The sequence below is a fragment of the Clupea harengus genome, chromosome 6, assembly GCF_900700415.2.
Source record: "Clupea harengus chromosome 6, Ch_v2.0.2, whole genome shotgun sequence".
NCBI classification, from domain to species: domain Eukaryota; kingdom Metazoa; phylum Chordata; class Actinopteri; order Clupeiformes; family Clupeidae; genus Clupea; species Clupea harengus.
The window spans coordinates 20564913-20592843 of NC_045157.1; the positions used below are offsets into that span (position 1 = coordinate 20564913).

Genomic DNA, 27931 nt, shown 5'->3' on the forward strand with positions numbered 1-27931 from the left:
CCCCCCCCCAACACACGGGCTCGCACTCCACACTGCAGTCCTTCGGTGGAATGACAGTTAAGGATCCCCATGTTGCTGGGTCATACACAGTGATACAGTTCCAAGTGAGAGACAGGACTGGGAAAACAAAGGCACACACGGACCTGCATCACAGTCCTAGCTGGGCTCCGACTGGCTGGATCGAGTGGCAGACTGTGTCTTTCATGCCGTGCTGTACCGTGAGTATAACCTGTTTCCAGCTCTGGGTTGCTAAAGGCATGGGGCAGCAGAATGGATACAATACAATGGCATACAGATCCGTCAGGTGTAACCTCCTCTGTTGTTCTGAAAGCAGAACCAGGTATAACCTTCTGCTATGACATTTTGACAACTGAAAAGGCACTTTCAGTCTCTTGGCATGAACCGCATAGTACAGCTATGAGTTGAGCTGACAGCGAGTTGAATTGAGTAAGGGCCCTGACAATGCTTCCTGTTGTCCTCTGACATATTGGTAACCTTATATACCTACTATTAGTCACAGTGTAATAAGTAGCCACACCAATATAATTATGCAAATACTTGTACTTGCAATTATTAAGTATGTACTATTATACAGGGCTGCCATCTCTCACCGAATTGACACAGACATCACGATCTCATGCCACACACGTCCTCTTCGCTTCCCTTTGATGTAAAAATTGTGATTTTAAGCAAAGGAACAGCAGTGCGTGCAACAACAAGTAATTTCTATGCTAATTCCGGTGGAGCAGCCAATCACTTCTTGTGTGTAGAATAATTTTGTGTGGTCCAGCAACGAACCTGCTGAGCTGAGTAGAACAAGGCTGGAGGAACAAATACATGAAGAAGGTAGGCCTTGTGTAATGGTCATTTGTCTAATTGTATTCATTCGTCGGGTGTAACTCAGGATTTAGTGGTAAAGTTGTAGAGCTGGCCTACGTAGAGCAAAGATAGCAAAGCTGTTGCAGCACAATTTACATCGTTTTGTACTTAAAACATGATAAAACATACAGTACCAGTCAAACATCTGCCAATGATTAGTAGTCAGTGGCACAAAAAGGGGGCCATGCAACATAAGCAGCACATAGGGGCGCCACACAAAGGGGGGAGCGAAAAACAATGGTAGGCAAAAAAAATGCATAATAACGGGGAATCTCTTTGTCGTTAATTTAACTTTTACTTCTCATGTAAACATTGTCACATACTGTAAGCAAAGCCTGCCAGGCCTATTGGTCACAGCTGTTCTCCAGGCACCGCAGTTGGTTCCAATGACTAGCAATGCACCTAATACAGTTGGAAAAGCTCAGTTCTTTCAAAGCCGTATTAAAGTGAATTGAGTTGTTAAGTTGTTAAATAATGGTTGATTATTTTCAGTCAGCAATGAAAAGAATAGACTAGAAAAGAGATACTCAATAGAAAAAACAGGGCTCAATATTTGAACAAATGTTGCACATAGTCTTACTTACAAATTATTGTACATTAAAAGACAATAATAAGGTCTTAGTAAAATAGGGGCTGCTACTGTGGGAAGGGCAGGATGCACTTCTTGCTGCCCAGCAGGATTAAGTTTCAGCCTGGTGCTTATCATTCTGCTGTTAGGCCATTGTGTGTAGACATGCTAGTAAAGCAACCTTGAATTTGAACTTCTGAACCTTGCAACAATTCCTTCCAACAATAACACCAGATATAAAAAAATGACCTACACAAGCAATGACAATATACATAACATGCCCACTCCCCCTATGGTTAAAAAAAGATACCCCTGTTGAATACCCCTCAATAAATGTGTAGTTGCGCCCCTGCTAGTATTTAATGTTAGCTGCTAATTGTTGTTTTCTAAAGAAACAAACAGCGGCTGTCAAGGACACCTCAGCTCAAATGATCTTATTTATATATAATATTGTAATGAGGGAGCAACTCAAAGGCTGGTCTTTGGCATCTTGTCGTTTATTAATGACACTCAGCATTCAGGACTGATACAGAATAGGCAGGATGGCAGGGATCTTAAACACAGACACAACACACAATAACGCACATAACACACAGACTAAATGAAAACAGAATGAACAGACCTCACTGAACACTCCAGCATCAATATTCTACCCCAGGTTTATGTGCAGCTCCTCCGGCACACTACAATGGCATAATATCTCAGTGACCGGGCGCTCGGCAAAGTCAAAAGTCTCTGATGAAACTCCAGTAATATGACATCAGCCCCAGAAAGCTTCACAGCTCTCTGACATTATGAGGAATGGGCCAGTCTCTCACTGCTACCAATTACGCTGGATCAGTAGACACACTTACCGCACCAACCACATGGCCCAGGAACGCTGTCTCTCGCAGATGAACTTTCTTCAGCTGCAGAGGCAGGCTATCTTGGCGGATGGCTTAGAAGACCTCACACAAGTTAGCCAGGGTGCTTCCTAAGTCTGCAGCATGCACAAGGAGGTCATCTAGGTACACTATGCAGCCAGCACTCTCTCCATCAAGTGGTCCATTGCAGAACTTCCCTCTGGTGCCAGCCATAGACATGTAAATATGTCTATGGTGCCAGCCTTTTCCCCGGTCACTGTTATCAGCTGAGCGGTGGTTGGAGTGAACCAGTGGTGCCTGGAAGGATGCCAGGTTGCACTATGGAGACGGTGGCACCTGTGCCCATTAGGCCCCAGCAGGGTTGACCATCGAGCTGGTAGCTCAAGTACAGTCCTGTAGAGTGGCCCATGCGACCAACCAGCGTGCATTGCCCTTGGAGAAGAGGGGCTGGAGACTTGAGTGGCGTTCCCTCACTGCACCACTCCGCTGTCATTTCCCCCCGGTTGGGTGGCTTTGGCTTTCAGTGCTTCAGCTGGATAATCGCAGGCCAAGTGACCTGACACTCTCCCAGTGCACTAACCCATGGGGATGTGTTCATAGACATGCAGTGTTACGCCATCTCCACCATCAGTTGGGGACAGCGCTCTGATTGCTTGGGCGTGGGCCAGCTCTGTCTGCAAAGCAGAGGGTATGTGCTTCATGTCTTTGTTGGCCATGCAGTTCAGACCTCAGGAGCTCTGCTCGAAAACAGTGTTGCCACCCTAGTGTGCTGGTTAACATGCTGTAATCAGCCCTCTCACTAGGATACAAGAGCAGCAAGCAATAGGCCTAATCAGAATGTTTGTAAACAAAGGTTGCCAAAGTACTTCCGGGTGGCTAACTGTCATCCTGTCAACAGCTGTTAGTATAGTAGCATTTTGATTTAAAGGTTATCAATCAAAAACTCATCATCAAGCATGCCCAGACTGCTGACTGGTATTGCGCAATTACAAATCAATTTGGCTGATGTCAGTATCTACCATTGAGGACACCGGGGTCATGTCCTCTGTATTTTTCGTGATCGAGATCCGTGCATTAACACAGCATTACTAAGGTAGATTTTAAACATGTAGTTTTAGATACACTACACACGCAGCAATATAGGGTGCGTTCCTAGATACAATCTGACACTTTGCCTCAAAACGAGAGAACAATAGTTTGAATTCACTGAGTATGTTATTTATCAACGAATAAACGAACAACTAAACTAATTTACGAATTCACCGCCATGTTACTTTCTGCCTGATGTACTGGTGTCATAATTCAAATAGAGAAAATAAGACTGAAACAAACTTAACTTTTGGAAAGGTAATGTGAAGCATCAGGCAAAGGAAAAGAGAGGTGAGTAAGAAAAGTTGTTAAAGGGAAACTTCAGGATTTTTCAACCTATGCCCTATTTTTAGATCTTTTTGGGTCCAGGATTGAGTTAGAACGCTAAAACAATGACAACATGGAAAGGATCCCTACAGAAAAACTGTAGAAAGGGGTACTATGTCTAGGTACAGATAAAACACTGAGGCCATGTGTCATACCGCCTACTTGTGCACTTCAAACACTGACTTTCAGTGCTTAGGGCGTTCACACTGACAGAACCAGCAGAATTCAGGGCACTGAAAGTACCTGGAATGCGCAATGAAAACGGTCAAATAATGCACTGTGAAACGATGGACACTTCTCGCCCTAAACGAGCGCTATCTTGGCTCCGTAGCGGAAGAGGAGGAGTCCTTTCGGCAGCTTTTCAGTTTGGAAAGTTGGCTGACTGACGCCTCGCAAATCACTTCAACCATTATTGCTGGTTACAATAACTGTGTTATCTGATAGTACAGTGTCTATTTCTCGGTAACTTTTGAAAAATCTAAGCGAGAAAACGCCAAAAGATGTACATTTACATACAAAACACGGCCGTCAGCGGAGTTTAGTCCGCCATCTTTGTTTAAAATTTCCAGTTGGCCGGAAGAAGCTGGCGCACAGATTTATGGGTTAAAAGCTTGTACATTAGGGTCCGACAGTCTCAACACTAATCAGCGACAGAACGCACTACAGATGTAAGTGCTTAGTGTGCACTACGCACTGTATTGCAGTGTACTTTGTAAAGTAGGCAGTATGAGACACGGCTTGACTGTACAGTCATTTTCTACAGTTACTGAGGTAAACAGACGCAGGTGTATCTCTGTAGGGGTCCTTTCCATGTTGTCAGGCCATTTTATTAACATTTAGGAGCCTGTCATCAGCGAAAACAATCAGTTTACTTTGACATGCTGGCTTGCTTCATAGGATTCCATTATGTAGCCGTTTTGCAGTTTGCGGTTTTAGTGTTCTAACTCAATACTGGACTGATTTCGATCATTAATTGTCTCCAGTAAAGATTTAGACCCCATAATATCTAAAAATACGGCCCAGGTTGAAAAATCCCAAAGTTTAAGAACAGGCAGGCCTACTGCTATGAAGGAGGTTTTTTTTACAGGAGACAATTTTACAATGCTTATATTAATGCTATATAGCCAATTTCTTTTATTTCTGTTATCTAGTGACCATTCTGGGATGTGTGGTCTGTGGTACAAACTGTGTCGTTATTATTCATGTACCACGTCTGCCAGATTGTCGACGCACTTGATGGAGATGACAAATGCCAGTACAAAACCTATAATGTGGCTTAACCATACAATGACACCATCACACCATCAATACATCACTACCATCCATGCTCTGCTTCATGTGTACCACCACGCCCCCTCCATGACCAGCCAGTGATACTTTCCTCCATGAACATCTGTGGACTTGAGAGACGGGCACCCACGTTGTCTACCTCTCGCGTTGCTCTACACACGGTTAGGCAACTTCTTTCAACTGCTACGTCACCGTGGTTTCTGGAATGTTTTCCCTGGGTAAAATGCATCTAATGGACTGTATTTAGCATGTTCGGTGGTGAGGTAAGGTGCATATAATTAGCTTGCGAACGTAAAAGCGGTCCATTGCCTAATGGTTATATACCACCTCAAGCTATTTTAAGTAGTTCAAAGGAAACAGGACATTGCTGGAGCTAGAGACGGTGGGAAGAAGGTGGCACATGGTGGTTAAATTATATTTTTTCCACACCAGACCAGTGACGCAAGCGAGGTCATCCTACTCGCCGAAACATCTCATGCGCTGACAACAGGAGTTAAAATGGTTTAACAAATCAGCTTATCGCTTTATTCTCTGGAACTCAATGACATCTTTGAATTAAAATAGGTGAGTTTGGAATCTATGAAATGCTTTTGACGTGAACGCATACACGTAGGCTATAGATTACGTTGCATGCTTTAGGCTAGACACTGTTACACCACCCAGCTGCAGTTTTAACAATACATCGGCTGACTGATGTTACCACTTTGGTGAAATGTTACACGCCGGTCATAGCTGTATCATATAAGCATGCAGTGTTTTAGTTATATGTATCTTGTAGTGAATCTTTACCTATCTGTGATATCTTGACAAACCTGCAGCGCAAACAGCCATATTTTCGTAGATCTCTGGAAGTTCTCCATCTATTCCAATTGTATAGCATGGGGGTTTCTTTCCTCTGATGGACCAGCCCAGCTGTATTCTATAATTATTTTGTAAAATATAGTTTGTTGCTATTCCACTGCTAACATAATCTATTGTGTGTAATCCTCAAACCTCCTTTTCATGGTTTTGCTGTGATCGGAAATTCTGTCAAAAGCAGACGGCAGCGTAGAGCTCAAACTTGTTCTATTTCCGTCACATCCCACGGGCATTAAAATATGTATGGAACAAATAGGGATTGCCTTATATGCGTTGAAAACAGAAAAAGGCCGATCGCAGACGGCGGTTGCTTATAACAGTCTCTTTAAATTGCAATTTGTTGCAGTTAGACACGTGTAAAACGTGTAGCGACACATGCTTCTAGTAGTCTTTCCTTTGATAACTCAATACTGAAGAGAGCAATGTAAGAGATGGTATAGGCAGTGCGGGAACAAATGTATCTCAATGAATTGAGCTGAGGCTGAGACCCACCAAGAGACTGATAAGAAGCCTATGCATTCCATAGGCAGTAGTAAGTAAGCTAAAACATTTAATTCGTTGTGTTTAAAGTCATCCTGACAATATGGAACATAATCGAAAATAAGTCATAACGTAACTTTAAACCACCGTTTAAAGGCATGCTCACCAACAGTCTGGTTAATGATCCAAAATGTATTTTCAGTATTATATCTCTGTCAATTTGGGTATTGTAATTGATGCAGATTATCCATGGTGTTAGCATAATGGGGACAGACACTACAAGCAAGGTGGCCTAACAACTGTGTCTTGTTCTGTTTCAATCTGAATTGGGCATTGTTGGTACAATATGTCCACTGTTCCTTAAGCCCTGGGTAGCTGATCGTACCCAAGCCTGCTTATGATTCAGCGACGGCTGCCCAAGTGAGCCTGTTCTGTAGCGTTAGTTGTAAAAATGTGTGATGAATTGCTTAGGCATACATGGCGCCAAATCTGGTGTGCTAATTGTCTTCTGTAAGGGAGTGATTACAGTCGCAATGGTTATGGTACACCATCAATGTCTGATTATGATCGTTGACTGTCATCCATGCCAGCCATCCACAAAACAAATTGGAGGAAGTCCCTGCAACTTAACACATTAACAGAAAAACTAGATCTTAAAACAGCTTCACCAAGGAGTAAAATGAGGACAAGAAGTCGTCTAAAAAATGAAAGGTTCCCTGACTACAATCACCACCTAACACCACCTACAGTGTATAATAACAGGGAACTCACTACATTTGAGTTACTGAATCGGTATAAGAGAGAAGCAGTTCTTCATGCAGGGAGGAACTGATGCACTGGCCCACTTTTGCAGCAACTCTGCTTTCAAAGACCTGTTAGATTATTTATGATAGTACACTTACTTATTCTCAATTGATTGTGAAATACCAAATGAGAGCTACTCTTTTCTGTAATATGGCATGGCAACATTGGTGTGCTTTCTGTAGGTCCTGTCCATGATTAAGCTAATAGCTCAAAACGCATATTAAAGGTATGTAAGTAAACCATTATATCATAGGCAATATTTAACTCTGTGACTCCTTACTTCATGGAGTAACCATAGATTAACTGATTAGCTCATACTGTTGGTCAACTAATTCACTTGGTTTCATTATGTTGTTGTTTTACCCTTTTTAAAAGCTTCATTGAGATAGTGCATCACAAAGAGCCATGTCAACATCCCAGCGCAGTGATTTTTATATCAGCTGTTTGGATGTGAGGATTTCAGGAGTGCTTCTGATGAATTATCCTGAGTGAAGTGTCAACCTGTATTGTTCACTGGCCTGGAGATCATTGGCTTAAAGACATTGGCGTAGATCTTTCTGGAAGAGACATTCTTTCAAGAAGATTGGAAATTAACACAGCTTTATAGTTGTTTAGTTTGCATGCTTAGTGCTAATGGATGTCGTAGCTGCTAATCTTGAGAGGCCATAACATGGGAGCGAGGAGACAAGGTAACAGTGCTCTAAATTACTCTCTGAACTTCATGTTCATTGTGAAGTTGTATGGGAAGATATCACTAAGTATCGCAGTAGGTTAATATATTTCTTAACTTCACACGTGGAACAGTGAAAACTAACATGATTATACATCTTCTAAATCAATTTCAGAGGAACTATTAGCAGCCATATATACGTATGTTGGAGGTGGAGAAATCTGAGCAGCTTTCAGTTTGAAGCTGTCCCTCAGTTTGTGCTTAGCAGTGTTTGAAATAGTCTTTAAGTATGAAAATATAATGAAGCTCTAAGATTGGATGCTGAAAAATTGCATACCGTGTTTGCATTATAGTCAGTGTAACAGTGACTTTTACGGTATTTTTTATGGTCCACATTTATCTGCTATCAAGATGGTTATAGGTAGTCCAGAACCTATACATAACAATCATGTGAATGTAATGTTATATAACAAAACAAATAATTCCTTCATTTTCTCATGTCTACATGTATATGGCATTAATAGCACATGTAATGACACCATACATCACTGATGTCTGCCTAGTACATCATCCATACATTTTCCCTGGCAGTGCTCCCCTTCCGCCCCCCTCCCCTTATGAATGGTGTGCCACACTTGCACGAGCAAGCTGAGACTTAAAGTCTAAGTCCTGTCCTACTTTCTCCCTCACTTTTGTACTGAGGTTGGGTCTGCTGGTGCTGCTGCTGCTGCTGCTGCTGCTGCTGCTGCTGCTGCTGCTGCTGCTGCTGCTGCTGTGGCTCAGTTCTGCTCTTCCCGGCTAAATCTGATACAAAAAAGTCCATAAGTGGAGCAGTGAGGAGGGGATTACATAACCCTTTAGCGTGTATGATATTGGCTAAGCTCTCTCTGAGCCGTTATTTTTGGGACATGGGGCTTTACTTATAGAGGTTGCACTAGTAAGAGCAACTGTTTGTGTACATACAGCACAAATGTGTAAAGGTTTAAAATTGGAGGTGTTGCAGATGTTTCCTGGTCTACCTGGGACTTCACTGTGAGCAGAATTTGACCATGTGTCATGGCATTGTTTCCATGGTAATGTTAATGTTATTTGTGCTGAGTGTTTGCACTGGGCCTATATAAGTCACTAACCAAATAGTCATAAGTGAATATTTTAAGATTGGTAGTTAAAGCCTGAATCCCTTGCTCATAGATGTCGCGCTTTTCTATGCAAGTAAACTGTTTTGTAAAAAAGTCTGTAGTACAGCATGGAGATGTTGAACATCTAAAGTCAAAATCTCTATAATACAATCTTTATGTACATGCTAGATCCGGAACATTTTTGTTTTCATCTAGTCGTTGCATTGCTATGAGTTTAATTGAGAGTGTGAGTAAGCCAGTTTATAAACAGCCATCAACCAGCCAGTCTGCAGCCAACCAGTTTGACACCCTCAGTGGCATGAATTTCTTCCCAGTATAAAATGGAGCCAGGCTGTTTGACTGCAGCAGTTCCACGGTGTAAAGAGTGTAGGGTGGTGTGAGTGGAGAGCCGATGGAGGCTGTATGCGTCTTCTGTTGTAAGAAAGAGTATGGGTGCAGGGTGGGTACCCTTGAGGGCATTGCGAGTGGAGGATACTGTAAGAGCGCCACCTGCGCCCTCTTGGCCCTGGTGAGAGAATGCCCCAATGCACAGCGTGAAGATGGAGCATGTGTGCTGTCTGTGTGGAGGAGGGATTATGACTTGATAGTAGAGGGAAAAATGCTTCACTGCCTGACATAACTTACATTCTTATTTTCAGGATGTTTCTATTAATTCCCCAAATATATATATTTTTAAAAATAGATAAAGATGCTTGCTATTTATGTACCTCCACTAATGCATGGTAAAAAATACATCTTTGACTTTTCTGAAGCATCAACCACGCTGTGGCCTTTCCTGGCAGCAAAATGTTACCAGTTGCACTAATTCAGATAGTTATTTATTCAACTGTCAGTTGTTGTATTACAGTGGCAATATATAATAAGGTTATCTCGATGAAGACATCTGGCTTATGTCATGCAGACCCAGATTGTTCTCAGGGACATTAAAGGAATAGGTTTTCAGGATTATTTTTAGATCTTACAGTACCATTCAGTTCACACCAGAGGTGCTGGCCTTCCTAGGGCTGTCAGCCCTCCCAGACCTCATTACCTGAGCCCAGCAGGCAGGAGGGCAGCAGGCGGTTGATTGTGCTCTGGGGACAAACCTCTGCAAGATGCTACACGTCCTGCAGCGAACTGCACCGCTCCCTAGAGCTTCTCAACGAAAACACCCGTGGACCTAATGAATAACAAACAGAAAGCCTTTTCACTTGTTTTAAAGTCCTACGGATACTTGACGATAGTGTATGACGTTCGGTTTTTTTCGCTGCCAAGTAAGAGTGTGTTTGACTGTTCTGGGTGAACTGTCAGCTAGTGTTATCTTGAGCTGACACAGTTTGATTGAGCTCTGAGAAGTCACATTGTGCATGCCACCAATGGTGCCACCGCTGGTTCCCTGGCATGAGCACATCAGACCAGAACAACACACGGCTTCTGTTCCTGTGACTTTAAGGCCGTAACAATAGAGAGCACAGCCACCAGTTAGTTTCCCTTACACAGTACCAGAGCCAGAAAGGATCAGCACGGCCAAGCCCTGCAAGAACCGTGCATGGTAAAGAGGATCTTCAAGAGGAAAGGAGGCCACTTGAAATCCTCGTGCACCTGTATGAATGATGGAAAAGGTTTAGGGAGTTTTACCTTGTTATTCGTGTTCTTCTAAAAAATCAGGTAGAGCTCACCACAGTGTTGGCTGTTTTAACCAGCTTGACATAAACCAATCAGTACATATCTGTCGACCATAGTAATCAGCTGAATGGTGTGTAATGACTATTCTTTGAACAGTCTTTCTGCTGAGTTCACATCAAATGGGTGGTCATTAGTCAGAATCTCACACTCTGAGCAGCAGGTGCTCTGAAGAGAAGGAAACAGGGGAGAAGTTTACCAAAATAGCCACACACACTGGTGTATATGAGTGCCCTGTGGCGAGTGTGAACTATGCTGTGGCAAATCAAGGGCAACAGACTCAGCGAGGGGCCCCACTGCAGTCCTCCCTCTCCTTACCTCTTGTAAGATTCATGATCAAGCAGCTGCTGTGACCACCAAAAGTTGGCCAGCAGAATATCCCAAATGGTTATCTTATCATGGTCACAAAGGAAAGGTCCCCACACTGGATTTGCACAGACCCCTGGGTTCAGGAAGCAAACTGAGGTGTGAGTGACTGCAATTAATCATAGTATGGGAATGGGGGAGGCCATTGAGAACCATCAGTCAGAGATTGCCAGACCTGTTTGCATTGCAAGCCTAGCTCATTTACATTAGAAGCCTAGGAGGTGTCTTAGAACAGTATATATGGCTAGAGATGCTTGTTGTTCAGACCTACACCGCTGAATCCGGAGTATGTTCTACGTGCTTCGTTACTGCACTTTACTGGAATAAAGATTGCTGCATCAGAAACAAAGAAACTTCCTTCATTTCTTACACTCTCTACTGTGGACTTGGGAAAGAGTTGGCAGTTACTCGGGTGGCTCCACTTCTAATTGGATAAGAACACCAACCGAGCTTATTCTGCCCAGTTAATGTCAGCAAATGCTGGCCAGTCTGGTCCTGTGGCGCTGTAAAAGATCCTCAGGCCACTATTGATTGGAAAAGTGTGAGAAAGTAGTGTAGGAAAATACAGGTCTTTTCATAACATTTTTGATGTTGTGTACTTTCTTGAGACTTATATAATGTTTTTGCCTTGCTGGTTTTATTCTATTCACCAGTTAGGAGAGAGATCAGCCTGACGTTAGATAAGAACACTTCAGAAGCAGGGACGTGCACAGGAGGGGGCTAAGGTTGCTCGGGCAACTGCCTGTTTGCCCTCCTCGACTGAAGTTGCCCCTCCGAAGGAAATATATATATTTTTTTAAATAGTATTACGGCTGCAGAACTTCATGTAGGCCTAGATAAAATAATTGCGGAATAAGCGTCCAGGGGACGGGCGCGTGGCGGCGGCGGTTAGTGAGAGTTTCAAGTGATATAGGCAAAATATGCATCCAGGGGACGGGGGCGTGGTGGCGGTGGTCAGTGAGAGTTTCAAGTGATATAGGCAAAATATGCGTCCAGGGGACGGGGGCGTGGCTGCGGCGGTGACAAAAATGAACGTGTTGCCCCTTTTTTCCAGGGCAGCCCTTCAAAATTCCTGTGCACGTCCCTGTTCAGAAGGCTCTGTCAAGAATGATGTCTTTCCATTTACTGACACAGTTGAACTAAATCATGAGTAATTCATGCTAGCACCTCCTAGCATGTTTTACAGTTTTTCTCAATTGCTTACGCACCACACCCCCCCCCCCCCCCCCCCCCCCCCCCCCCCCCCCCCCCCGCCTAATGCTGTAACAGGTTTTTACGGCGGTTTTTGAATTGATCTCACCTGTGTGTAATAGCTATTTTAGTGTGTGTGTGTTTTTGATGGCTTTTGTGTGATGTCTGAAGGCACAGTTTAAAGGCACACATGGTTTTGAGTGGAGAGTTTGGTTTTGACATGGAAGTTTGTGAAGATGAGTGTACAGCTTTTAATTTGTGTTTGGAGTTTTGGGAAATGGAGCATAATTTGAAGAAATGTGTCTTGGCAATCAAGAAAACCTGTAAATGTAGCTGGTGTTTAGAGGTCAGAATGATATGGGGAGTGTACGTCGTGGTTAAGATGTATTTGCAACATTTGCTCTGGCATAATGGCTTAAGGCTGACCTTTGTCTCTACATCCCCAGATGCCATTTCCTCCTCATAGTGTGAGCAAAATTGGAGGAAAATTGGGAAGTCACCATGGTAATCGAAGATTTCCTTTTGTTTTTCCCATGCAGTATGTTCGAAGGATTTAGTTTGAAAACTGAAAAAGGATTCTGACCTAATTTATCTGCTCCTTCTCACAAGTTCACATTCCTGTGTTCTGATTAGGGATGGGCATAATTAATCGACGATCGATTAATTGATCATTAAGAATTTCCTCGATGAAATTATTTTTTCATCGATTAAAACTAATGCATGTTCTGTTGCGTAGTGTGCGTGTAATTTATTTATTTTAGGGCTGTCAAAGTTAACGCGTTATTCTATGAGATTATTGTGGCGGAGATTAATGCAATCAAATATTTGAACGCAGTTAACGCAACTTTGTTTACTTCCGGTGCGCGTTGACCCGTGGCACGAAACCGCCCCTTGTCTGCAGTCAGTTAGATAGAAGAGACCGAGACGGTAGTTGAAGATGGAGAGAGCTGAGGGATTGTTGGCGGAAAGTTTCTGTTTAAGAGGCAAAATGACAGAACAATCGACAAAACTAAAGTTGTATGTAGCATTTGTCAAGCTGAATGTAGCTATCACAGAAGCAGCTCGTGTTTAAGTTATCACCTTAATGCAAAGCACCCGACAGAAAGCAGTCCCAGGTTAGATGGTCGCCAACCCACACTCCACGACTTCTCTAGGAAATTAACTAGACCAGTCCGTGAAAAGGTTACCAACGCTGTAGCAGTTTAGGTTGCGGGTGACTGTCGGCCCATCAACATAGTTGAAGACGGTGGGCTGACTGAGGTGATTCGAATTGCTTCAGGGGACAATTCTTACGATTTACCGTCGAGGGGCACCATTGTGTCTCGCATACATTCCTTGGCTGATGGCGAGAGAGCACGAATTCAATTAAACAACAGTGTCTAAAATAATGAATGAAGTGATTACTTGTTCATTTATAAGATTTAGTCTTTAGAAGAAAACAAACTTTTAATCACGATGAATCTAGATGAATGAATTTCAAAATGTGAGATTAATTAGTTAGAGAGAAAAAAAAACGAAGGTCAGTTGTGTTTATGAGCACCGGCTTCTAGCTGTCGGCTCCGCTGCTTAAGAGTACAGCAGCGCATATTTTCAAGTGTAACCATTGAACGGATAACGTTTAACTGCCACAAGAGTTGTCCATCTTGTAAGTTTAACTGCCACAAGAGTTGTTCATCTTGTAATAAATATCTCAATGAGGAAACACGCTGTGTTTTTTCTATTTTCACTGCATTTTAATATAGCCTATAAATAGTGAATTTTAATATAAAAATTATAATGATTAATCGAAAATCGATCGTTAATCGATTAAGACAATTTAATCGAATGCCCATCCCTAGTTCTGATGCAGGCTCAAATGGTTCCTTTGCCTCCCAAATACAGGTCAAGAGTAAGTAGGAGGCCACATTGTAGCTGTTAAGGTGTCTTAAGGTGTGCTTTCTCTCCTGATATCAGGCTGAACATGACAAGATTCTGCCATAGATGAGTTTAAATGTCCCTGGTGAAACAGAAGAATGACACTCTGATGTCAGAGGCAAGTATGCACATTTGATTGTGTGTGTGTGTGTGTGTGTGTGTGTGTGTGTCTGTCTGTCTGTCTGTCTGTCTGTCTGTCTGTCTGTCTGTCTGTCTGTGTGTGTGTGTGTCTGTGTGTGTGGGTGAATGTGTCTGTGTGTGTGTCTGTGTGTGTGTCTTTGTGTGTGTCTGTGTGTATTTGTGTACACATGTATGTGTATGTGTGTGTCAATACTACTGTATTGGCTGTATATGCTGTATGTGTGTGTATCTCTGTAAAGGTATGAAGAGAGATATTTATACCGATAGCATTCAAATATACAACACTTTAGAAGTATTATACTTTCTGTCTAGAGAAATGTCTACCGTTGTGTAAACTTCCACAATACGTTCCTTTTGCCCCATAGTACTGTAACCACAATGGAGGCATCCTTGTAACTTCTGAATTATTAAAGGTGGAGAGTCTTAAATGGCTGACAATGTACATTTATTTCTGTGCTACTAATCTTGAGAAGATTATTCTGACTGCTGGCTATGCATTAGGTATTCACATCATGTACTTGATACCTCTGCGGTTTTCAAGCCAACCACTCAGCCCTGCATTGAATTTATAGCTGTTGAACTGCGAGAATACATATCTTACACAGCTTACATTATAGATCAAGCATTACAACTGTCATTGTGAATTGTGAACAATGTTCATATATGCACATAAAGCTATGAACCTGTGTAGGTGCTGAGTGAAAGTGGGTGATTAACCGTTTTCGGGTGTTGTATATAGTGAGAATGGTTGGGGGTAGTGTCCCTTGGGAAATGGGCCGTAGCTGGTGTGTCATATGTGTACACTGGTGTTATCTTACTCAAAACACACTTTGACTGAGCAAAGGCAGGCGGTGGTGTGGGTTGAACTAAACCGAAAGGGACAGCATTTGTTTATATGGACGGCAGAGGTGACTAGGTGCAGGGAGATGGGTGAGGCTAGACAGGTGAAGTGACGTGCAAACATTCATACAGAGGGAGTCTTAATGCTTTATCTGATGGAGTGCAAAGAGAGCATGTTTATTTAGTCTCACGTGTGGTATTAGTCTTGCTCCACTCCCCAGCAGTTTCACTTGCTTCATTAGCCTCCTTGACTTTGTAGTTCTTTTTCAGTTTCTCAGTTTGTCCTACAGTACTTGTGCAACACAATGAAACATCTTGCCAGTAGCATCTATCGTCAAACAATGCGATGTGTCATGCGTGGCATTGCACAGATGTGTTTTTAACTGAATTTGCCTACCTGTGACAGTATCACACAGGCAGTGACAGGTCATGAGAATGTGCTTACCCAAGTAAAATGATACAGCCCTTATCTTCCCCAAATACGTCACGTCTATCCATTTTACCCAAGAAACCAAGTCTGATAATGCCCACCGCTCTGGTTGTCATGCGAGCTCTTGCTCAGTGACCTGATGCTTTATCTACCTCCTGTCCGGATGGAGAGGCAGCGGCGACCTGCTCTCTACTTTCCTTATCAGGCATTCACTCAGTCAGGATATTTGTGACAGTTTAAGGGAATGAGACAAGAATGAAAAGCAGATAGATAAATGATTATAAGCAGAGATGCATTTGTATTTTTGTGTGTTTGTATCTTTTTGGATGCAGTGCAGAGGAGAGAGTGTGTCTTAAACATTGGAGAGGGGTAGGATGGACCGGCTGGAAAAGGACAAGCGGATAAAGAAAGACGCGTCCCTGAATAGCCTCAATCTGGGCTAAATGTGTGACAGATATGGATTTTCACTTACGCAAGCCTCACTGATTTGGAACCTACACCCTCCCTTTTTTGTATCCCCTCGTCCACCCCACCACCACCACCACCCCCCGCCCAGCCCCACCTTCCTCCCTTTCTCTTTCAGTGTCTCTCTCTTTTTCTCTCTCACGCTCAACTGGGTATGCTCTAGATTAGATTTGGGAGAACTCTGGTGATGTGCCCTTGTGTAGGAGAACATGTCGGTCCCTGTGGATTTAGTTCTTTAGTTCTCAGTCCTCCTGCTTGCTGCATGGGAAGTCACATGGAAGAAGGGTGGGGATGAGGTGGGGTGGGGGGGGGGGTATCGACTTTAGAGGGTTCTCTGATGCAGGACTCCCTTTACACAACCACTCTGTCATCTCAGAACTTTTTTACAGGTCATTCCCCCAGTTCCAAAAATAGCAGTCCCCAGATCACATCACTGACAAAAAACAGTTGTTCATATCCAGTGACAAAATTGTGGAGGGCATTCCCAATCTATGGAGGATAAAGCAATTAAAGAGTCTCTTCAAGTGCTTGAGAGGAATCTATTAATGGTTTGAGAGGTGGTGAGAGCACTTGTTTGTTTCTTATTTGAAATCTGTTCCACAGCGGTAGTGACCTCTTGCAGTCTAGAGCCTCTCAGAGCTAAAAATACAGCCATGCATCGCTCTCTGCAGAGCTGTGTGAAATGAATGTGCAGGACCGAATACTGGACCGCAAAAGATTGCGTCCTCACACAAGTCGGAGGAAACACACTCCACCTTGTGAGGTGTTGAGGCCCCTAGTCTAATTCTGTCATTAATTTCATTTGTTTTGTGTGCGCTTGGCTTGTCACACAAAGAACAGCTGTGGCCGTGTGCATATTCCCTTGGCCTGTGTGTGGAAAGTTTTAAGTCCATTCATATCCCAGGAGAGGATCTAAGAGCTTGTCTCTGAATAAACAGTAATGCTTACTTAGAACTGACTGAGAAGACATGAATGATGGAGAGAGAAAGAAACAATAACAGAGTGTGTAAGTGTCTTTGATTGAGTGTTTTGGAGCACTATTTACATACGGACTGCTGAAACCTTCTCTGTAAAGGTTCATTCTGCCATCAGCCCTCTTCCTGGGTGAATCTGTGAATGCCAAATGAAGTGGAGCAGCTATCATGCAACATAACAGCATTTGGGAAAGAAGCACAGTGCTAAATGTTTCATCTCAGCTGTATAGAAACTCTCATGAACAGTATATCCCAGTCTGTCAGCATGTTGTATTTGTGTGTGGCCAACTGCTGAATGTAAGCTGAGAGCTTTGAGAAGTATCACCTACATGTCTTCCTCTTTATCCATTTGTTTGTTGTGTTTCATGTCGTTTTCATGACACACGCTCCTGCTCTCGGTGTAGTGGGCCAGGGAGGCTGCAGATACGTTGGGGAAGAAAAGTGGGTCAGCCCGTCATGGGGTGGCTTGTGTCAGACAAGTCCCATTTGAAAGGCCTGGAGGACGTTGTTGACACTCCACGGCCACCCACACAGCAGGGGAATATTTATCTCTTTCTGCCAGCATATCTGCCTGTTATTCTGCGGATTACTCCCCTGAATGTGTCTCTGGAGTCCTTGACCAGCGCACAATGCTAAGCATACTGACCTCTGCACAGAAATAGATTGCTAAATATATTTCACCATTTAGGTTGTATGGTGGTGTAGGATGGGAGGTATTCTGAGCCCACTACCATGACAGGATTTTGTCCACAATTCCCAGTTGTTCAAATTGAATTTACAGTACCAGATGTCAGTGTTGTTTCTATTAATTTACTTAGACAATGTTGTGACTCTTAGGGGTTTAAATCCCCAATGTGCGTGTAGTGAATTCTGTTAACATGTGTTTCCATTAACAGTTTTTGTTGTTGTTAAATCATGGAAAAAGCCTCCCTCTCTTAAGCTTAGTCCGCTGTTTTCCAGATGAGAATATATTAATATATTATGTATTCTAATCAAGCAAAGGTATTCCTATGTCAGTCACTCCGCATAGAGTTTATAGATACCTGAGGAAAATGAACTTAGGTTTTGAGCTACTATCTCAGACATCACCTCAACTTGGCATTGACTGCAACTATGTGCCAAGACAGTGACTTACACTGTAGGTCATTTGATGGCACATTTGTGTTACTGTCACCATAAAGGCTATGAACACCTCAGTCCTTTCGTAGATGTGCATCACCCATTACGAAAGGCTGGAAAGTCAAGAAAAAGCAGAGTTACACCTCTTCCTATAGACCTTTCACCCTCACTCTCTTTCTTTCTCTTTCACTCTCTCTCTCTCTCTCTCTCTATCTATGTCTCTGTCACTCTGCTTAGGTGTGTTTCCCTTCTATCGATGTGATAATCGGGTCGGTTTTAGGTCTAATCATATCCGTTGGCAGCCATGAGAGCTGCACCGGGGCTCGATCCTGTGTAATCCCCAGAAACGACCCAGAGGCCAGCTGCAAGGGCACAGATGCGCAGGCAAACACTTTCCTGTCCATTCACTTGCATTAGCAGCTTAGCATTAACTTTAACACCCCCACTTCGCCCTCCAGGGATATGAATGAGAGCTGTGTCAGGCCAGGCTCCGTGCTGATATACAGGCACATGCCCCAGCCTCATTCCACTGCATTATATGTCACAGTGCAGGATGGAGCCGCTGATTGGGCCTCTGCACCATGCTACCTCCACTGCATCAGACTCTATTTTTAGCACACTCTCTCACTCTCACTCTCTCTCTCTCTTTCTCTCTCTTTCACTCTTTCTCTGGCTCTCTCCGTCTACCTCCCCCCACCGTCTTTATCTGTGCCTGAAGTCTCACTCTGAGGAGATATTTTGAATTTGCACAGCACTCTCTTCCTCTCTTACATTATTAATAGTGGCAAGTGAAACAGTATGGGAAGTGGGGGCGTATGGGAGAGGGGGTATGTGTCCCTGACAGTGTTCTGTCTGGCAGTCTGTCAGAACTGCTCCAGAGTGGAACACACTGAAACCTCTGCATTTGTTATAGATCCCACACATAACAGCATGCTGCAAAGTAGACCGATATTTTTCTGAATTTCTAAATTTCATCCTCTTGTTGTTGCTATCACTAACACAACAGGCCTTATAACCCAGGGCTGTTTCGTGATTTTGTAATGATTGTGTGGCCAGTACTCGAGAGCAACCAGAAAGACCTTTAATAAAGCAATTTCCGTGTACCTTATATTTTCCTTATATTTGTGTCATCTTACAGGATGATCATCAAAATAGCATGGATGAACTGCTCTTACCAATATGTGTAATGCGTACTGTTCACTGTGACTGTTCACTGTTTGAAAATTAGGGCAGTACCTACGTTTGAAAACTTGGACTTGACCAATTGATTGAATATGTTATTTCATCTAAAATACCCCCTCCGAATTCATGTTCCATCTGCATTCATCTAACATGCTCATTGCTAGGCTACCACCTTGGCATTTGCATGCAGATGACCAGCAGATGAGAGGTACCCGAGATGACTGCGGGTGACAAGTCGGACTTGCTTTTAGCCACACCACCAATAATAAATGCATCAAGCCTTGCCATCAAAAGAGGGGCAAAGAAGGCTCACCATGTTACATGTCAGATCGATGCCCCCCCACACCTCTCAGCATATGGGGTGTGTATTCATATGGATTGTATACATACTCTCAGCATGTGCGTCACGGCATTAAATCCAGTATGCAAGACCAGACAGACCTGCTCACTCAGTCCCAACAACGTCATTCACACACACACACACACACACACACACACACACACACACACGCACACACACACACACACACACACACACACACACACACACACACCCCCCCTAGGGCCAGTGATCTCTCTCAATCATGTCAGAGGAGAGCATCCCTGCCAAACTGACACTGGCAGATGTGCTGGGTGTTATCTATGACAGGAGCTTATGCTGGCTTCACTGCCTGAGCCTGAGAGAGGAGAGAGTAGCGATAGATCTAGCAGTTATCACGATGCACAGAACAGGTGTTGAATGGTCGCGGAAGTGTATTTTGAAGCGGTCGCTCACAGAGGTTTAGCACAGAGCCAGTAATGGTGGCATCTGTGCTGAATTATTCACAGTTGTGTGATGTGTTGCGTCATAAGCCAGATGTATGGATGAGCATGATTATAAGCTCATGTGAAGTAGGGAAGGCTTTGATTTGCGGCCATGATCCTTGACCCTTGATCTTTCATGTAAACTCACAATTTATGATGAAAATGTATGTTTAAGTACCGAATGGTTAGAGGTTTCCATGCTGGGGAGTTTCTTAGTCTTATACATGTAACCCAGTAGAGTGTTGTCACCACTGGTTCCTCTTCAGCGCAAATGTAGTTCTCATATGTCTTCCTCATGTCTCCCAGAAGTCGAATCCAGCAGAGAAGATGAAGGAGGATAATGCATTCCGTCGGCGGTTTTCTCTGTGTCCGACTGTTTCCTCTCCGCAGAAGGTGGACCCCCGTGGGCTCTCACGAAATCTCTCAGATGGAGACCATAGCATCTTCCCTCTCAGTCCAGGTAAATTGGGAACTCTCCCACCAATCAAACTCCACACACTACTTGAACTCAGTAGCAACAGTAGGTCTATATGTCTGCATATGCATCCCTGTCTCATTTGCAGACAGCCACAAATTTGCATGTTGGCTGTGTACATTTCGGAAGGTGTTGTAATTGCACAAAACCCAGGTCAGAAAAACAATCACCAGTTCTTCACATGGTGAAATGGTGTGAGTCAGGGTTTAAACAGGTGCATCCACCTATCTCTGGTCTGAGGCAAAACTAGACAGCTCTGAATTCAGACTTTCTGCTGAAATTATCTGTGGATCTTAAAGTAACATTATGTAATAATTTTACCTTAAAATAACAGCTTCAAAATAATTTTGGTGACACTGAACTTGTAATACGGAGAAAGGCGTCTGTGCCACTACCATGTAACTTTGGGGTACAGGGCGCAAGACCTCTTGCGAGAGCGACGCAATACTTTATGGCACCACCTCACGCAACAACAACTAGACCCATGCGCTAGCTATAAGAGGAAGCTAGCGCAGTATTCTCTGTATGGACATCATGGCAGAGGCAATAAAGAAGCTGAGGAAGCAAAAGATACAGAGTAACCGAGCAAGAGACCGAAAAAGGCTTTTACTTGTTGGAGAGAGCTAAAAGTTACAAAAGGATGCTGAGCTGGCCATAAAGTTGGACTAGTCAGTAATAATTTATTAGCTGTCTTGCTATGTCTTGTGATGCGCTTGCTTGATGTTTGGCTATGTTAGAAAAGTTGTCGACTCACTAGTTTTTCATCATAAAGATACCTACCACTGTTATTTATGAAAGATTGCGACATATGCTATAGCCTTATTGGTGTCATCCCTGTCTCACGGATATTTGTAGTTTTTCCGATGCCCAAAGTCATCGACCTGTCCTGTCTTAGGCTAGCATCCAAATAAATTAATCTCACGTCAAAAAGTTTGATCAGTCCTCATCAATCTCACGCCAGTAAGCCTTGGAAGTTTGCAACCTTGAAAACCTATTTCAGGTAGCTTGTAAGAAATTACACTGTCCAATGTATATTAAGCATGGCACCAAGAAAATGTTGTTGGATTACACATACTCCACATTAAAATGCTTAGAAAACAATGTATATGGGCTGCAGAGTCATATTTGTGTAAAACCTTGTCAGTCTACATACTTCTTTGGCTTCTGTTGTTGTCTTTGTCGGTTCCATATCCTTCAGCTTGTCAACAAACATGCCTGTATACTCTCCATTAGGGGGTCTCATAGGGGATTTGTATTTATGACAGTGATGTAAAATTGAGCTACACTCCGCCACTTTAGGAGGAGCTCAGTAGCAAAAAATACCAATTCTCACGTAATGGGTCTCTAGTTCAGATATCACGGCTTTGTGATGCCACAGAAATACCAATGATGATAATGTCCCTAGCCCTAGTTTGTGCCTTGCGACAGTCTTAGAGCATCCACAAATACAAAGCCAACTGAAATGACCTGTTTAACTGCCCATCTATTACCCCCTCAGACCTGCATGTTCACTATGGATCAGAGCTGCCATACAGTGTTCAGTGTGTTAGCAGAAGACAAACCTGAAGAAAAATGTAATAAAGCCAAGCGGTGATCGATCATTCAGCCTGTCCACCAGCCCTGTGCAATGTGTTGTTGTTTCTTGTATGTTTTTTTTCCCTTCCATTGAGGGCTTGTACTTTGTTTGAAGCTGAGTCTTTAACAAGTGCAGCTGGGAAAAGAGTGAGTGAAAGAGAGAGAGAGGGAGAGAGAGAGACACCCACTTGTTTCTCTCCTGGCTGCCCTGCGGCTGTAGGGCTCTTGTCATCCATCCCGCACGCAGAGGAGCGGTTAAAGAGGACACCTGAGACCACAGCCACAGGCGGAGGCAGAGATGCTGAACTCATCCGTCACCCACTCTCTCAGACAGCATTGCTAGGTACAGATAGTGCCACCCCACTGAAAGATGTATACTCCGTTTTTGCTGTCACATACATTCAATTGCTTGTAATCATACAACATCTATCTAGTTCTGTGGACATAGTAAAAAAAAAGTCAGCGTTTCTCAGTGTTGCTAAGCATTTCTATGCATCTGGGCATGATAACGGGTTTGCATTTGTTTACTGTGGGCCACAGTTTCAGGGTAAAAAAAAAGCAATAAATATGTCTAAAGGAGAAACAGCATGTATGAAATGTAGGTATGGAATATTTGGTGACTTTTATTAAATCACACCCTAAAAATGTATAGTCTTCTATGGGCCTGTGTATTTGTATCAGATATAGATATAAGTCTTTCCCTGGTATTTTCAGGAGTAGGCTCCATGAGTCATTTAAGGAAAGTAATAGATTCATACTCTTTGGGTTGCATTGATGTTCTGTGTGGGGTAATGCCATTTGGAAAAATATCAATCTCCAAGGATTTGCACTGACTGAACCTGCTGTAGTGAAAATGAGTCATACATCTCTTTTATCGTGTTGTGGTGTGTTGCAGGTAGTGAAACAGATAAGGATGGTACACAAAACCTCAAGAATAATGTCAGTCCTGCTAGGTCTCCTTCAAATAAGGTACGAAAAGAGTGTCACTTGTTAATATTATGATGCAGCACCTTAATGCAGTGAATTGTGAACGGTGGGTAGAAGCAAAGCTCCAGCACCCTGACTGTAAAAAGCATCGTGAACATCAGGAGGATAGGGGAGAGAGACAGGAAATGAGTGGGAGCGAGAGATTGGGAGTGGGATCAGGAAATGACCTGAGCCTGACACGAGCCCAGGTCCCTGTGGGCACTTATACCCATACATGGTCGGGATGCTACCGCTTGTTCCACAGCTCCCCCCAGTATTTGTATACCGTATTAACCAGATGAATATTTGTCATGTTTTCGAGTAAAGTACACGTAAGTGGAGAATGAAGGGTTAGGGAGAACGGTTCTGGGATCATTAAACTTTTCATGACATAAGGATATGTTATCATTCATGTTGAATGTGTTTTTGCTACACTTTTTAAATGTAACTTTTGGTATACATTTTCAGTCAGAATCAAAGGTTTTCAATGGCCATGAAAAAGAATGCTCTAGTCCCACGGAGAAACTGGACAGAAAGGAGTCTCTTAAGGTGGGTGTTCCTGACTGTAAGTGTGGTATTTGTGTTTAGCATCTCATAATTAAGACAGAAACTCAGATTTGTGTAAGTGAGTGTGACTGTCATTTGAGGGGCGACAGTGGTACAGGAGGTAGAGAAGTCGGTTAGTAAACAGAAGGTTGCTAGTTCGATTCCCTGTCGAAGCGTCCTTGAGCAAGAGACTGAACCCCTAATTGCTCCTGATGCGCAGTGTGCCATCAGTGTAAAATGTGTATACCTTGTAAGTCGCTTTGGATAAAAGCGTCTGCTAAATGACTAAATGTAAATGTAAATGTAAATTTGCACTTCCACACTAGCATTATGCAGACAACCGTTGATTTTTATGTTATCAGGCCATGTGCTGCCCTCTTGTGGTGTAATGAAGTAATTTAATGTTATTAAGACTGAAGGTCAGTCTTCTGTATGTATATTTTTTTTTTCAAAGGTCCAAAAAAAGAATTATCGTCAGGAGAAAAAGAGGGCAACAAAAGAGCTTTTTAGTGCTTTGAAGGACCCCACTGTTGTCATCATGTCTAACTGGTTAAAGGTGCAGTGAAATTGAACTCCTTCACTGAGTGCTAGATCATTACTTCAAATGATTTCTGTCTGTACTGTCCTGCGCTCTGTGTTCTTGTGGGCATTTGGTGAACTCCTCACTCTTCCTCAGATTCGTGGGACCTTGAAGAGCTGGACTAAAATGTGGTGTGTCTTGAAACCGGGAGTGCTTCTTGTTTACAAGTCCCCTAAGGTGGATCACTGGGTCGGCACCATACTCCTCAATGCCTGTAAGCTCATCGAGAGGCCTTCCAAGAAGGATGGCTTCTGCTTCAAACTGTACCACCCACTGGACCAGTCCATCTGGGCTGTGAAGGTGCGACACCTCAACCCCATTCCTCAAGTTTCTCACATGTTTTTACAGACAATCACCAAATTGGTAGCTTGACGATGTCATACTCATAATTCTAGTCAGAATATGAGTCTGATATCGCTCCATTGGGCTGTGATTATGGGGCGTGTTTCAACCGAAACAGTAGAAAAAATGCCTCTTCGCTCAATTGGTTACCTACAACCAATCAGAACAACGTAGTATGTGACCAGGGCCAGCTGATAAATTAAACTTTTACCGGATCCCGTAGGAAGCAAGGCAAAAACATCTTTTCGATTGACAAATGCCTTGATCGCGTTTCTCTGTTCCTCTTTCAAAATGAATGCACTGTCAATGTCTAAATGGACTCGAATCTATACATTTCAGCTCTTCAGCGGCAGCCATGTTTGTTGAAAACGAATTCAACTCGTGTGTTGGTGACGTGCTTGATTACGTTACTGTTGATGATCTGTCCATCATCGTATAAAGCCCGCCTTGACAATTTGATTGGTCCAGCAATTTCTGTCCGAAAATAATTTCTCCCAAATGGAGTAATGCCAGACCGAACTTCCCAACTTCAAATGTTGTGGGCGGGGCTAAGTTCGGTCTGGTATCCAGGCTACCAAATTGGCTGAATGGAATGTGGAATTCTTAGACTATTCATAGTTTTCAGTCACGTGACTACAATAGGTAGCTGACGGGCAAAAAGAACAGCGAAACAGCGTTAAACAGTGGACAACTTCGAGCAGTGCCGCCTACTCAACTACGATCGCCATCAACCACAGACCATACCACTATAACCAGACAGAGATATTTAGAAAAAAATAAAATGTTTGATCCATGTACTGCACCCGCTGACATTTTTATTTCTTTAACCTCGACGAAGTCCCTGCCAGAGCTCCAGTGTGGAGATATTTACATCTATCTAATAGAAAATCCATCCCCCTACACATCTCAAAAACTGAAAGCCTACAAAAGCACAGATAGTTATTTAATTTTCAGAAGTGGATGGGTTCACAACGCTGTCGTCTGGAAGGTGAAAACAAAAAACATCTTCATAATCAGAGCAAAGATGAGTGCCATTTAATAGCTAGCTACCAGCTAGCGAGATACCTGCTGTTAGCTACGAGCTACCTGCTGTTAGCTACGAACTACCTGCTGTTAGCTACGAGCTACCTGCTGTTAGCTAGCAGCCTTTAGCCTACCCAACGCTGTTCTTTATCATTTGACACAATTTTCTGGTTTAAACAAGTACGAACACCTGGTCTGGCGAATGACAACTTAAATTATTTTCCCATATATTTTCTACTGGCATTGTAGTATTAGCAGTTGGATGACAAAATACAGTAGCCTAGCCTACTTGCTTAGGTACTTGTCGCAATCTCAGAGAAGAAACCGGGTAATCCAATTTGAATTGTGTTGATGCTTTGTTTCTTGACTTTATTACTTGATCTATTCCCGTTTTAGGTAGTTATTCTGATAAATGAGGCGACCAGAACAGGGTGACTGCTTTTATTGCCAGCCCCAAAAGTATGGCTGCTTCACTGTGTGTCCGAGAAAAATGGACCCAGAAGACGTCTACAATCAACTGGTAGCAACGTGGGCGGGTTTTAAATGCGATAAAAACAAAATCCGGGCTTGTCTCCTCGCCGATTTCAACAGCCAACCGAGCAACAACTGTCTAGCATTTTACTACCTAAGTCAGACAATGTTAAAGCGGAGATATTAAATGATATTGAATGAAAGGTGGTCGGTTCCTGTATAAACTCCAGTGTTAGACAGGTGTGGAATGTGTTTTTTGCCCTTCAGCTGGTCATTCTGACGTCACGTGAAAACTATGAATAGAAAATAAATGATCATTGTTTTTTTTTTATGTGTTGTGTTATTGATTTGCATTTTACATAAGTGAGATATATGCCATATTTAGAAAAATCAATATCTCTTAAAGCTTTTTTTTTTTTTCTAGAAAGTCAAATTGTTCTGAATTGATCGCTAAAAGTCTATGTCACCCTCTGCTGCCCTGGCTTTAATATGAAGTGATTGGTACGAACCTGCTGATAGTGCTTTCCACTCCTCAGGGTCCTAAAAGGGAGAATGTTGGCTCCATCACGCAGCCTCTGCCCAGCAGCTACCTGATATTCAGGGCTGCATCAGAGTCAGATGGTGGGTACACTATCATGGAGGAAGAAAAAGAGGGAGAGTGACATAGTGAGAGAGATAATTATTGTGTGTGTAACTCTCTCTCTTTCTCGTACTCTCTCTTTGTCTCTTTGTCACTTTGTGTATTTGTGTGTGTGTGTGTGTGTGTGTGTGTGTGTGTGTGTTTGTGTGTGTGTGTTCGTGTGTGTGTGTGTGTGTACACGAATGCTCTGATGAACGGCTAAGCGTTTGTACATGTTGCTTCAGGGCGCTGCTGGATGGATGCTCTAGAGCTGGCCCTAAGCTGCTCCAGCCTGTACAAGCTGACCTGTAAGGCTGGACGTGACGGCGAGCTGAGCAGCTCCTCTGAGTCCTCACACATTCTCAACCTCCAGACCTCCCCTCTGTCTAACCAGGAACTCCAACTGTGAGTACTGCACACATGCATAAGCTGAGCATGCGTATACTGCATATACTGCATCACGGGATATATACGGCATTACGGTGGCAGATAAACTGGGTCAAAGCTCTTTTTCCTCCTGCAGTCAATCCTCTGAGTCAGGACAGGGGGTGTGTGTGGCATAGAGAGAGAGAGAGAGAAGGAGAGAGAGAGAGAAGAAGACAGAGACAGAATGAGAGAGTGTGTGTGTGTGTGTGTATGACAGAGAGAGAGATAGAGAGTGAATGCTGTTTCATGTCTGTATGCATCATCAGCCAGTCAGAGTCACTAGCAGGTCATGTGACAGGGGTATCATCCAATGCTGCATTCGGCAACAAAGCAGCAGCCCGCCCTCCCTTTCCTGGTCGTACGTCTCCCATTCCTCCTCCATCTGTCTCCATCATTTTCACTTGTGATGTAGCAACATCATGTGCAGAAGGTGGCTGTGAATTACAGCTGGAGTGGAATGGCTCTGGAGTTATATATAGCTTGTTTTTAAAGAACTACCTGCAGTTGCAGTCCCCGGGTAGGTAGAGAGTGAGAGTGTGCTTATGGATGCAGCGTTCAGAATGCCTACCTTGCACAGTGTATGCAAATTGATAAGATTTCCTCTGGAGTCCAGTGAAGCATTAAGATTTGGGTGTAGGCTCCATTTGTACTCGACATGGCAAAAAGTGCTTATATATCTGTCCTACAAAATAGACTGCATGTATTTGTAATATGATAACATTGTATCGTGACGGAATGTTATTTGAATATGAGTTTTGTGTAGTGCTCCTGTCTCCTGGGGACACTTGAAGTATCTTATCGTAATTGATCAGTGCATTTCTTTCATGTTAAGAGATGGCCATTGATTTATATT

General features: G+C 43.2%; 1 protein-coding gene across 8 annotated transcripts in view; it reads left to right on the forward strand.

Annotated features, from left to right (window-relative positions):
* The first annotated feature begins 23 nt into the window (after positions 1-23).
* Positions 24-27931, forward strand: part of LOC105906459 (oxysterol-binding protein-related protein 5) — a 35606-nt gene continuing 7698 nt past the window's right edge. Inside the window, exons 1-11 of one of the 8 annotated variants that reach the window (XM_031569324.1) lie at positions 4543-5580; positions 12633-12690; positions 14140-14218; positions 20362-20515; positions 22326-22448; positions 23001-23074; positions 23540-23620; positions 24072-24173; positions 24294-24497; positions 26570-26654; positions 26898-27057. In XM_031569324.1, coding sequence (XP_031425184.1) covers positions 14177-14218; positions 20362-20515; positions 22326-22448; positions 23001-23074; positions 23540-23620; positions 24072-24173; positions 24294-24497; positions 26570-26654; positions 26898-27057 — 1025 coding nt within the window. In that variant the 5' untranslated portion in view covers positions 4543-5580; positions 12633-12690; positions 14140-14176. The other 7 variants (XM_031569326.2, XM_031569327.2, XM_031569322.2 and 4 more) reach the window with 7 other exon arrangements.